The sequence below is a fragment of the Sus scrofa genome, chromosome 9, assembly GCF_054392235.1.
Source record: "Sus scrofa isolate SSC_HxYL_T2T_F1_AM1 chromosome 9, Sscrofa_HxYL_maternal_Yorkshire_Landrace_v2.0, whole genome shotgun sequence".
Taxonomy (NCBI): domain Eukaryota; kingdom Metazoa; phylum Chordata; class Mammalia; order Artiodactyla; family Suidae; genus Sus; species Sus scrofa.
This window is the reverse complement of record NC_139391.1, coordinates 7,308,899-7,321,495: the sequence shown is the minus strand read 5'-3', so window position 1 is coordinate 7,321,495 and position 12,597 is coordinate 7,308,899. Positions and strand designations below refer to the sequence as shown.

At 60.7% G+C, this 12,597-nt stretch overlaps 1 protein-coding gene across 26 annotated transcripts in view; it reads left to right on the top strand.

Annotated features, from left to right (window-relative positions):
• Nucleotides 1-12,597, top strand: part of ARAP1 (ArfGAP with RhoGAP domain, ankyrin repeat and PH domain 1) — a 63,091-nt gene that overhangs the window by 38,897 nt on the left and 11,597 nt on the right. For all 26 annotated transcript variants that reach the window (XR_014814571.1, XR_014814572.1, XR_014814569.1 and 23 more), the window contains 10 exons: nucleotides 351-553; nucleotides 943-1,052; nucleotides 3,934-4,133; nucleotides 5,377-5,462; nucleotides 6,750-6,932; nucleotides 7,880-8,054; nucleotides 9,211-9,345; nucleotides 10,980-11,115; nucleotides 11,385-11,487; nucleotides 12,287-12,482. Coding sequence is in view for 21 of the 26 variants with exons in the window: in XM_084975164.1 (XP_084831290.1) it covers nucleotides 351-553; nucleotides 943-1,052; nucleotides 3,934-4,133; nucleotides 5,377-5,462; nucleotides 6,750-6,932; nucleotides 7,880-8,054; nucleotides 9,211-9,345; nucleotides 10,980-11,115; nucleotides 11,385-11,487; nucleotides 12,287-12,482 (1,527 nt within the window). In the remaining 5 variants the exon portion in view is untranslated. The remainder of the gene's footprint in view (nucleotides 1-350; nucleotides 554-942; nucleotides 1,053-3,933; nucleotides 4,134-5,376; nucleotides 5,463-6,749; nucleotides 6,933-7,879; nucleotides 8,055-9,210; nucleotides 9,346-10,979; nucleotides 11,116-11,384; nucleotides 11,488-12,286; nucleotides 12,483-12,597) is intronic.

The following is a 12,597-nucleotide window of genomic DNA, read 5'->3' as shown; positions in this document are numbered from 1 at the left end:
GAGGAGGGCCGGGGTCCATCTGCTCCCCCCATCGGCCCAGAGAGGCGGGAGGGCAGCCCCCCCCCCAACTGGCTCTGGGCTTGAGACGCCAGGGAGTTCGCAGAAGCACGCGTCCCTGCTTACGGGGGAAGCAGGCTCAGACAGGCCCGGTGCCCTGCCCTGCCCGGGGGCCCAGCTGGGATTGGAGCCTGAGCTCGTCCAAGTCAGAGAACTTGGAGAGTCCGAGAAGGGCGGGCCGGTCCGGGCGGGTTTTCTGGTGGAGGTGTTGCCTGAGGAGGTGGCATGGGGAACCCTTAGGAGGCTCCCTGCCAGGCTGAGCTCCAGCTTCTCCCTTTGCCCTTTGCCCACAGCCGAGCGGAAGGAGTGGATACAGGCTCTGCAGCAGGCGGTGGCCGAGCAGCGTGCCCGGGCCCGACTGTCCAGTGCTTATCCATTGGGTGCTGGAGGCTCGGAGCCCCCTGACCGCGCGGGCAGCCTGGAGCTACGTGGCTTCAAGAATAAACTCTATGTGGCCGTGGTTGGGGACAAAGTGCAGCTTTACAAGAACCTGGAGGTGCGACTGGTTGAGCAGGCCGCTAAACCTCTCCTCTGCCCATCTGATCCTTGCACTCCACTCGCTGCCCACCTGGTCCCGCAGCCCCGCCCTTTCTCTTCCCCGCTTCCCCGACCCAGCCCTTTGCCTGCCCCCATTCCTGCCTCTAGTTCTGATCCCCTCTCCTGCCTGGTCCCTAGGCATTAGCCTCTTGTCACCACCTGGCTGCTGTCACCCCTATTTACTGCTGCATAGCCTCTCATCTGAGGTCCATGTAGCCACGCCAGATTCCTGAGCCCTGCCTTATCTCCTTCCTGGGCACTTTCTAATCCCCAAAGTACCATCTCCCTCCTCGGGCCTTGAGCCCCACCCCCCAGGCCTTGGCCTCATCCCTCTCACCCACCTGCCAGGAGTACCACCTGGGCATCGGCATCACTTTCATCGACATGAGTGTGGGCAACGTGAAGGAGGCAGCGGACCGGCGCAGCTTCGACCTCACCACCCCCTACCGCATCTTCAGGTGAGCCCTCCCCGGCTAACGGCGCCCTCCCTCCCTCCAAGCTTCTCCTTCTCGCTTGCGTGGGAAGTTGCCCCTTCCACCACTGTCTTTCCTTCCCGGCCACGCTGTTCCCACACGGCCTTTTGGCACTGCCCGCTTGCCCTGCTGAACCCTCCTGCCCACCTTGCTACCTCCCAGGTGCTTGTCTGCCACTCAGAGTCGCTGGAGATCAAAGGCTTCTCTTCACCCCCGGTCTCCTGCGCGTCCTGGGTACTCCACCCTGAGCCTCAAGACTCTGCCGTCTTGGTGTCCTCTGTCCTCTGTCCCCTCCCCGGACAGACTTGTCCACTCCCAGGCCTTCGGCCGCCACCTCTGAGCCCTGTGCCATGCCTGGGTTCAAATCGGGTGTATCAGTCGGCTCGTCTGCCCTGACCGAATGCCACAGACTCGGGGTCTTAAACAACAGGTTTATTTTCTCACGGCTCTGAGGGCTGCAAGTCCAAGGTCGGGCCGTCGAGCTTAGTTCAGATGAGGCCTCTCTTCCTGGCTTGTAGACGGCCGCCTCCTCACCGTGTCCTCACATGCCTGTGCCTGTGCAGGTGCAGAGAGCAAGCTGTGGTGTCCTTTCCTCTCTTTATAAAGAAACCATAAAAAAATAAATAAATAAAAGTAAATAAATAAATAAAACTTCAAAAAAAAAAAAAGAAAGAAAGAAAGAAAGAAAAAAACCAGCCCGTCTTGGGTCCCTGGCCTTAGGATGTCACTTAACCTCAGTTCCCTCCCTAACGGCTGCCTTTCCAGGTGCACTCATGCTAGGCTTGGGGGCTTCAACCTATGACTTTTCGGGGGGACACGATTCAGTCCATAACACTCGGAGTCCATCACCGGGTCACTGATGCATCATAGGATCCAAGCTGCATCTGCCACCTACACCACAGCTCAAGGCAACACCGGATCCTTAACCCACTGAGCAAGGCCAGGGATCGAACCGGTGTCCTCATGGATACTAGTCGGATTGGTTTCTGCTGCGCCATGACGGGAACGCCCAAAGTAATCTTTGACGGACGTCTCTGGCTTGAGATTCTTTGTCATCCTTTAATTTGCCACCCAACCTCAACCAACCACTTTCTGGAATTTTCCTTCTTTTTTTAAAATTATTTTTATTTTTATTTTTTTGGGAGTTCCCCTCGTGGCACAGTGGAAACGAATCCAACTAGGAACCATGAGGTCGTGGATTCGATCCCTGGCCTCACTCAGTGGGGCAAGGATCTGGCGTTGCCGTGAGCTGTGGTGTAGGCCGGCAGCTGTAGCTCTGATCTGACCCCTAGTCTGGGAACTTCCATATGCCACAGGTGTGGCCCTAAAAAGACCAAAAAAAAAAAATATATATATATATATATATATATTTATTTTTAACATTTTTATTGTGGTATATTTGGGAGGTAATTAACTGCACATATCTAATGTGTGGAACTTGATTTTTTTTTTTTGCTTTTTAGGGCCACACCTGTGGCAAATGGAGGTTCCAGGCTAGGGGTCAGATCAGAGCTACAGCTGCCGGCCTGCACCACAGCCACAGCAGTATTAGATCTGAGCCACATCTGTGGCCTGTGCCACAGCTTGCGGCAATGCTGGATCCTTCAGCCACTGAGCAAGGCCAGGGATCAGACCCGCATTCTCATGGAAGCTAGTCAGATTCTTAACCTGCTGAGCCACAATGGGAACTCCTGGAGTTTCCCTTCCTTGTAGGTTTTACAGGTGCCTGCCCGTTTCCCTAGTTCCTCGTGGTCATCAGTTTTAATTAGGTTGATTTGGTGTCCACCAGCCTGACGTATGTGGATGCAAGCGCACAGAGACAGGCTTAGCGCTTGGCTAAGGCCTCGGCAGGTGTGGCATAAATGCTAGGCCTTCGTGCCAGAGGGCAGTATTTCTTCAGCACCTCCTGGAAAGCAGTATCAACATCCGTTATGTCTCCAGCAGCAGTGCCTTCCTTGGCCATGGCAGTGGGTTATGGGTGGATCTGAATCCTCCCCCCCCCCCCGCCCCTGCTTTCTAGGGCTGAACCTGTGGCATATGGAAGTTCCTAGGCTATGGGTCGAATCGGAGCTATGGCTCTTCCGCCTACACCACAGCCACAGCAATGCAGGATCCAAGCAGCATCTGCAAACTACACCACAGCTCATGGCAACGCTGGATCCTTAACCCACTGAGGGAGGCAGGGATCAAACCCGCCTCCTCATGGATGCTAGTTGGATTCCTTTCTGCTGCGCCACAGTGGGAACTCCTGGAGCTGAATCTTGAATGCGCTCATATGACTTGGTGGCAGCAGGGAAGGAAAGACCCAGGGGGATAACATCTCTGTACCCCCACTCCACCCCCCTGAGACCCTCTGCTGCTTCTCTGTTGTCCTCTGGATGCACTTCGCCCTCCTCTGCCTGACACAAGCTTGCCCCTCTCTGTCTCCCAGCTTCTTTTCTGCCTGTACACGCATCCCTCCTGCAGGCCCTGGGATGCCCTGTGTGCCATCCTGTCCTTTTGCACATGCTGTTCCCTCTGTCTAGTAGAACACCCTTCTCTCGCTTCACAAGGCTAAGCCTTGCTCATCAATCAAGTCTTAGCTCAGGTATCATTGCTTTCCAGCAACCTTATCTACTCCCTGGTGGGCACAGAGTCTCTTCTGCCCCCTCCCAGACCCCCCCCATTCCCACGTCTCTCAGGATTGGGGTGTCCTCACCTTAGACCATGCCCACCCTCCCCACAGACCCTGGGCGCCTCCCTCTTCTGCCCATGAGCTCCCCTGCCTGTTCTTCTCTCCTCCATGCTGTGCCCCCCCCACCCCGCTGCTCCCCAGTCCCCCTGAGCCCTTGCCCACCAGTCCCCCATCCCACTCCTGTGTCCCCAGCTTCTCGGCCGAATCAGAGCTGGAGAAGGAGCAGTGGCTGGAGGCCATGCAGGGAGCCATTGCGGAGGCCCTGTCTACCTCAGAGGTGGCTGAGCGCATCTGGGCCGTGGCCCCCAACAGATTCTGTGCTGACTGCGAGGCGGCCCAGCCCGACTGGGCCTCCATCAACCTCTGCGTCGTCATCTGCAAGCGCTGCGCAGGTGCGTGGGCGCGGGGCCGGGGTGCTGGAAGATGGGCCTCCTGGCTGCCTGCAGGGACGGGGGAAAGGCAGTAACAGCATCGTTTATGAAGCTGCGCCTGGGCACCAAGCCTTTCCCACCCTGAGTAACCTGCAAGGCAGGGGTTCAATTTGTAACGAGTCGGGACCCCGAGGCACAGAGAGGGAAAATGGCTCCTCAGGGTCACCTGGTAAGTGAGTGAGTCTGGATTTGAACTCAGGCCTGTGGGCGTCCAGCGCCTCTGTCACCTCAGGGAGCGCAAGGAGGCCAGGTCAGGCAGGGCTTTGCACGCAGAGGGAGGCGCTGGTGATTCATCGGAGGGGCGTGGGAGGCAGAGTTGGGAGGGCCGCTGTCAGATTTGGGCTTCAGACGCTGGCCGAAGCCAGAGCCAGGCAGCTCCAGGCCCTCCCGGTGCCCCAGGCCCTCCCCGCCGCAGGGTCCTTTGCGGGATCTGGAGCTGAGCAAGTCTGCAGCCTTCCAGCCCCAGCCCCCCATCCCCCCTTTCATTTCATAGGGGTTTAGTCTGTGCTCGCCACGTGCCAGGCTTTGTTCTAGGAGCCGAGACTAGACCCTGAAACCGTCGACATTCCTGCCCTTGGGCAGCTTACATTCTGGTGGGGAGAGGCAGAAAACATGCCCAAACCAGTCGAAGTGTCCGCTCATGACAAGGGCCAGGTAGAGAATGTGTTTTCGGAGAAGCCCTCTCTGAGCATGTGACAGGTCAGCTGAGATCTGAAGGTCAGGAGGGAGTCAACCCTGGGGAGCCCGTCTGGGCAGAAAGAGCAGCTCGTGCAAAGGCCCTGAGGCAAGAACCAGCGGGCCCTTTAGAAGAGGGAGGCACGCGGGCCTCCGAGTGGATGGGGGAAGCGGGGTTGGGGAGAGGCAGGAGGTGAGGCTGGAGGAGAAGCGGGTAAGGAATCTGGCTCTCATTCTGCCGAGCCCTGAGAGGGTCCAGAGCTGGGGTTTGTACTTCAAGAGATCAGTCACTCTGGCCAGACGGTGTGGCGAGTGGCCTGCAGGGGGCCCGGCAGAGCTGTAGGGACCTTGCTGGGAAGCTGATGCAGGAGCCCAGGTGATGAGTCCAGGGCTCAGTTTTGTGCCCAGGGCAGGGTCTGTGCCTGGATTCTGGAGCTGCTGGCCCAGCCCCGGGGTCCTGCCTGTGGTCTCTCCCTGTCTGCCCCCCCGGGCACCCTTATGACCCCACGCCCTGGCCCTCTGCCTGCAGGCGCGCACCGCGGCCTCGGCGCTGGCGTCTCCAAGGTGCGGAGCCTGAAGATGGACAGGAAGGTGTGGACGGAAGTGCTCATCGAGGTGGGGAGCCAGCTGTACTTGGGGTCTGCCTCTTGCGCTGCTGCCCCTCACCAACCCCAGCGCCCTGGAGCTAGACCCTCGGGATCCTCTAGTGGGTGGGATTTTGGAAAAGTCCATTTTTGGCAAAGTCAGCAAACTGGCCGTTGAGCTAAGAATGTTTTTACAGTTTTCAAGGATTGCCAAAAAAAAAAAAAAAAAAAAGAAGAAGAAGAGAGATTCTTTTGTGGCACAGCCAGTTAAGGATTTGGCATTGTCACTGCGGCGGCTTGAGTCGCTGCTGCTACATGGGGTCAGTCCCTGGCCCAGGAACTTCCTCACGCTGCAGGTGTGCCCCCCCAAAAAAAAAGCAGATGAAAAAGAATATGCCACACAGACCGCGTCCTACAAAACCTGCCATGTTTATGTCATTTTACCTGTGCTCACGTGCGCCGGCCTATCAGTTTGTCTCTTTGGGGGGCACTCGCACATGTCCCTTTGTGCCTGTGCACTTGGGCTGCCCAGGTACCAACCACCCAGGGTGTAGGAGTTACAGGGGAGAACCCGCATCAGGAGGCTGGCCGGGCCCTACCACACAGCCCCCGCCAAGCTGCAGACTCCAGAGCAACTTGGTATCACATCCCCTGTGAGTTCGGGTTAGAATCCCCAGGTTGCCAATGAGGACATTGAGGCCCAGGGGGAGAAAAGGACTTGCCCAAAGTCACAGGTGGGTCCGTGCAGCTGGCACTGTTTCTGCTTTGTCCCCTGCGCTGATCCCAGCACCCCACCCCCGACCTGGCAAACAGGCAAGGTAGAGGGCCCGGGAAATGCCTGCCGAACAGGGATCAGCAGAATGAAAGGACCAACTAGCTCCCTGGATGCCGGGTCCGTGTGCCCTCACCCTCTCCTCAGAGCCCAAGGGGGAATGTCAGGGACGGAAGATGTTTTCCAAATCCTGCACACCCCGTGGGCTAGCCCCGCCCCCAGCCCCCCAACTGTGATAGTCTCAGGAATGCAGAGTCCAGATGTGGGGCTGGGTGGGGAACTAGCAAGGCCCCAACCGGGCAGCAGGCCTGGGGCCTCCACCTGTCAGATTGTCTGCCTCCTGTCTGTCACTGAGCTGAGGAACTGGGCTCAGGCCCAGAGCTGGTCGGGGAGCACCAGGGCCACCAGCAGGCCAGGCTGTCCCTGAGCTTCTCCAGTGGGAGAGTGGCCAGGTGCCCCCAGCCTGCCAACCTCAAAACCAGCATTTTGCCCGGCATGGGCCCCCAGCCATAGGCTGCCCTTCTGATCTCTTGCCCACACCCACAGCTCTTCTTACAGCTGGGCAACGCTGCTGGGAACCACTTCTGGGCAGCCAACGTGCCCCCCAGTGAGGCCCTGCAGCCCAGCAGCAGCCCCAGTGCCCGGCGGTGCCACCTAGAGGCCAAATACAGAGAGGGCAAGTACCGCCGCTACCACCCGCTTTTTGGCAACCAGGAGGAACTGGACAAGGTGAGGGCGTTGGGCCTGTGAGGCCCCTTGAAACCCCCCTTTCCTTCCTGCGGCCCCCCCCGCCCTGCCGTCTCTGTCTCAGCCCATCTTTCCCACTGGCTCAGAGCAATGAGTGGGCCTGTGGGCCCTGTCTAAGCCAGGGGACAGTTGGGACAAAGCAAGGAGGAGCCAGGCCTGACCCCTGGGCCTAAGCCACGTCCCCAGCATCTGTCTGCCTCCCTCTCCTCTTGATTCCTCTGTCTCCACACCCCGTCCTGCTCCTTCTGAATCCTGCCAAAAGGAGGGAGCTTGATGGGGATGCTATTTCCTGTCAGGCTCATGAAAAACAGCTGGCTGCTCCAGCCCACCCCCTTCCACACCCCACTCGAGATGAGGCCCCCATGGGCCCCAGGCCCTGAGCGGCTGGGAGCCAAGCTCTGTCCCCCGTCTAGGCTGGCCCGAGTGGGAGGCGGCCTGCTCCACGGCAGGGGCATGCCACTTATGACCTCTGGTCGACCTTCGGCCCTTCCCCCAAGCAGCCGCACCCAGTCAGGCTCAGTCCAGCTAGAAGCCCAGTGGGATCCAGGCCTCCACCTCCCAAGAACCCAGGCGTCCAGCCCCCAGCCCAGCCCAGTCTAGCCCGCCAGCCAGGAGGGGCGGCCGCTCCTATTGGCTGGGAGGGCTGGGCAGGCGGTGAGGAATTCAGATGTGGGAGGAATGAGCTGCAGCACCCCCTCTGCCCTTGCACACGGCAGAGGGAGCCGAGGTCCTCTGGAGCCGGGCTTGGTGGCTGGCTGGCCGTCGGGGCTGTCCGCAGGGCTCCGCGGCAGCCCCCGCCCCTCGCTCCCTCGGCCCCTCTCTCCTCCTCTGTCCTTCTTCCTCCCTCTTCTCTCTCTCGGGTGGCCCCACCTGGGAACTCCTTCGTCCCCAGGCCCCCCCCTCGGGCTGACCCCCTCCCTGCCCCACAGGCCCTGTGTGCCGCAGTCACCACCTCAGACCTGGCTGAGACCCAGGCGCTCCTGGGCTGTGGGGCTTCAGTCAACTGCTTCTCAGGGGACCCTGGGGCCCCCACGCCCCTGGCTCTGGCTGAGCAGGCGGGACAGACCCTGCAGATGGAATTCCTTCGGAACAACCGAACCACGGGTGAGTGGCTGCACATGGACTTGGAGCGGCCGCCCTGTGGCCGGGGTCTGGCTCTTTGGAGGGGAGGGTGGTCGCGGGGTGCCAGGGCCTGCGTGTCACCCTGTGACATCTGACTGACTGACTGCCCTGGAGCTGTAACTGCAGCTCCTCAAGGGACCCTGGTGCCACCGTGTGTGTGACTTGGGGTGTGTTTCGGGTTTGCACGTCAGTGTACCTTTGTGCCTCTGGCTTCCCCTTCGTGTGTGTCCCTCTGTGTGTCTCTCCGTGTGTTTCTGGGTCCCTCCCTGACCCGCGGGGTGGGCCCTCAGGACGGCGTCCGTGTGCCAGCGTCTGTCCATCTCTGAGCTGCTGCGGCTCTGCTTCCTTGCACTGGGGGGTGTCGAGAGCCTCGGGGTTCGTGCAAGTGCAGAGTGTGTCTGTGGCTTTGGGGGTGCTGCCGCATCTCCCCTTATGCGGGACACCTACCTCCACCGCCCTGTCTGCTGCCCTGTCTGGAAGGGGCTCTGTCACAGACGGGTTGGGTCCCATTTGGCTCCCAGGCTTGAGGTGGGGCAGTGGGGGTGAGCACCGCTGGTCACAGCCCAGCGCTGGCCACTGCGGCCACCTCCCAGGCCCCAGGGTGGAGCTCGGCGGCCAGGGCTCTGGGCGCGGGGCCACGGATGGGGCGGGGACTGGGCTGGGGAGAGCCCAGGTGGCCGGGCAGGCACAGGAGACCACCCGGCTGGCCTGGACTTCGGGGCCGCTGGGAGCAGGGCTGGAGCCAGGCCGCTTCCTTAGGCTTTGTGTTGTCTGAGACAAGCTCCCTCTGGGGATGGTTAGTGGGTTTGCTCGAGGCCCCCCTCATTCTCGTGTGCTGGCCCCGTGCCTCCCACAGGAAGAGCCGGGCTGGGGAGTCAGGGAAGCTCCCTGGACGGAGAGGTCCTGGAGCCGGGCCTTGTGAGTGGGATGGAATTTGTGCAAGTGGGGCAAGGTGGAGAAGGGCCTAGACAAAGTCCTGAATGTGGCAGTAAGACCCCAGGGTGCTAGTCAGGGAGCTAGGCTGGGGAGCGGGGGCTGATGACTTGATTGCCAGCTTAAATACCCACCCTGGGTAGGGTGAGGAGGACACCCTTGGATGGCGAGTGTGACCAGCCATTCTTTCCCCTTCCCCCCAAAGAGGTACCTCGGCTGGATTCAATGAAACCCCTGGAAAAGCACTACTCAGTTGTCCTGCCAACCGTGAGCCACAGTGGCTTCCTCTACAAGACCGCTTCAGCTGGCAAGCCGCTGCAGGACCGCCGGGCCCGGGAAGGTGGGTGCCAGGCCGGACCCTGCCCTGGCCATGGCATTCTGGCCTGGCGGCAGGGCCAAAGAAGCCAGAGCTGGCCAGGCTGGGGGACCCACGAGGGTGCCAGGTGCCCGGTGGCAGAGTCACCCTGCTGGGCTTCCTGGCTATGGTCTCGGGTACACAGTAGGTGCTTAATAAGTGGGCTGATTGGGGCAGGAGTGGGGCATGGCACTGGAGAGCAGGTCACTGGCAGAGTTTCCTTTAGGCCAAGGAAGGCTTCAGCGAGCACGTGCCAGCTGTGGGCCCTGTGCTGGGCGTGCAGTCCTGGGAGGCTGTGGATGCCTAGGAAGCTCGAGGACTAAGCCTAAATCTCCGTCCTTCTCTCGCCTCGGCCTGCTGTTTGCTCGGCTCTGAGCAGCACGATCTGCAGCACCGCATCCGGCCCCGTCACCTCTCTGCCTCCTGTCCCCTCGCTCACTCTGCTCCAGCTTGACTGGCCGCCTTCCTCTTTCTCGCACATGTGTGTTCCTCCCGCCAAGCCCTTTACACTTGCTGTTCCCTGTGCCCCAAACGCTTTTCCCCACACATGCGCATGGTTAGTCCCTTTCTTCTCTCTGTTTAAATGTCACTCCTCAGAGACCTCATCCCCAGCCAAAGCAGCAGTCCTTTCCGTCCTTTCTCTCTGCTGTCACACTTCTTATCTGACAGCAGCTGGACAGCTTGTGGGCCTAGTTCTTGATTCTCTGTGCCCTCTCGACCACCACTGTAGCCGCCAGCACCTGGAACTGTGCCTGGCACGCAGTGGGCCCTTGCGCATGTCTGCAGGACGAGGAGTGCCGGAGGCCAGGCTGGCGCTCCTAGCGGGAGCCCAGCCTGAGAGGCAGGCTCTGGGCCACACCGCCCTCCAGGGCAGATGTCGCATCCCTGTAGACAGGATGCGACGGAGTCTGCTGTGCGAGCGCTGTTGAGGCCGTTGCTCACTGCATCCCTCAGCACCGCTGGATGAAGCCCTCCGGCCCCCAGACAGATTTCTTTGGAACTCTGTGCTGTTTGCCACCTCGGTGCCCCTGGGGCACTGCCTCGAGTCTGCCTCCCTCTGCCCAGTAATGTCATTTATATAACTGCCTGAGTCATCCTTTTTGCCCTGGGAGCCAGGAAGCTCTGAGCCAAAGCGATGCTCAGTGCTGTGAACCAGGCGAGCCTGCATGGCCTTTTCAGTGTGTTCTTTCTCCTGCTTTCCGGATCCACGTGCCCGTTTCTGTTCCTTTATGGGGTCAGTCTCCTCAGAGCCGTTATAGGAGGAAGCAGAGCAGAGAGCAGTGGGTCCTGCTGGCAGGGGCAGGGGCATGGGGGGGCGGCCCTTGAAGGATGGAGAGTGTGGGCAAAGGGAACGGGACAGCAAGAGCAGGGGCCGTGCATGTGTCTAGGTGTCCAGAGGCAGCTGGAGGGGCGGCGGGGGCGGCTGCGGCAGTTCCAGTGGGGGGTGGGCTGGGCTGGCTCCTGGGGGCTGCAGGGAGGAGGACGGATTTGGGGGAGCTTGTGAGTTAGGATGAAGGGACATGGGTCAGGTGGGAGCGGGGGCCCGGGGAGGATGCAGAGGTCAAGTTCAGATGAGGGTGGAGGGCTCCCTCATGGTTCCCTTGCCACCTTCTCCCCAGAGTTCAGCCGACGCTGGTGTGTCCTTAGCGACGGGGTCCTGAGCTACTATGAGAACGAGCGGGCAGTGACTCCCAACGGGGAGATCCGGGCCAGCGAGATTGTGTGCCTGGCAGTGCCCCCTCCCGACACCCATGGGTGAGCACCCCTGGGCAGCATTGTAGACTGTTACTGATGGAAGGTCCAGCCCGCCACTGGGGAGACGGGGAAACAGGCCCAGAGAGGGACAGGCCTTCCCCAGGGTCGCACAGAAAGCTGGGGCTGTGCATGAGCTGGACCAGGTCACCTGAGTTCCTAGCCAAAGACTTTGTCCCCACCTCTTGGGGGCCAGGGGCAGGGCAGTCACGAGGGCAGTGAGGTGGGGGTGGGCCAGGGCTGGGCCTGAACCCTGACCTGCGTGTCTACAGTTTTGAGCACACCTTCGAGGTGTACACGGAGGGAGAGCGGCTGTACCTGTTTGGGCTGGAGAACGCGGAGCTGGCTCGTGAATGGGTCAAGTGCATTGCTAAGGTGGGTCCTGGTGAGCGGGCAGGCGTGGGAGGAGTCTGACAGGACCAAGGGTAGGCGGGCCTGGCCAACCCCGTGTACCCCAGCCCTCCTACCTCATGGAATGGGGGCTGCATGGAAGGAGCAGACACAGGGCAAGGGCCCAGCGTGGTCTGCAGCCCCCTGGCGGGGGGGGGGGGGGGGCGTCAGGGCTCCTGTCTCAATACATGTTTAATAATAAACGGCAGAGCCATCCCGGGATGGACAGTGCTGCCTCCAGGGGAGTGAACTTGTCCCGGAGGAAGGAGGCGGGGAGGCTGCAGAGGAGAGACCTCTGCCCAGCGGCTAAGCAGGCGCTGTCTAGGGTTCCTGCGCATGAGAGCCCCTGATTCTTAGCCTCTTGTTCACTGATCCTCACCCGTGAGCCTCCTGACGGTCAGCCCACAGAGCCCTGGGGACCCAGACGAAGCAGTTTTGGTCCCATCTCCTCAGTGGCTCCCATGCTGGTAGACAGACAGATGGGGTCCAAAGAGCAAAAACTAATTGGTGCTACAACAGCGCAAGGATGCTGTGGTGCCAGGGGGCTCCAGAGGAGAGACATCCCTAATGGTGTGTGGGAAGGTGTGCCAGAGGCGGGCATAGCTGAGTGGGTATCAAGTGGGGCCTGATACCTGAATTAATTCACTGTGCTGGTTCTGCCCGGGCTAGGGGAGAGGGTAGGCAGCTGGGTGGGAAATGAGTACATGCCCACTAGCCAAAGAGCTGGGCATCCTGTGATCAGTGCCCTTGGCTGACGCAGTCTCCCCGGCCACCTCCCCACCAGGCGTTCGTGCCTCCCCTGGCTGAGGATCTGCTGGCCCGGGATTTCGAGAGGCTTGGGCGCCTACCCTACAAAGCTGGCCTGAGCCTGCAACGGGCCCAGGAAGGCTGGTTCTCCCTCACTGGCTCTGAGCTCCACGCTGTCTTCCCAGAGGGGCCCTGTGAGGAGCCACTGCAACTTCGGAAACTGCAGGAGCTTTGTGCGTGGACCCGGACCTGGGCCCCCAACCTCCAGGGCACCCTCTCCTGGGCCCCCCCCCAGGCCCCCAGCCCCTCCCCAGAAGCCTGAACTCGAGCCAGCCTGCCCTCTCATGT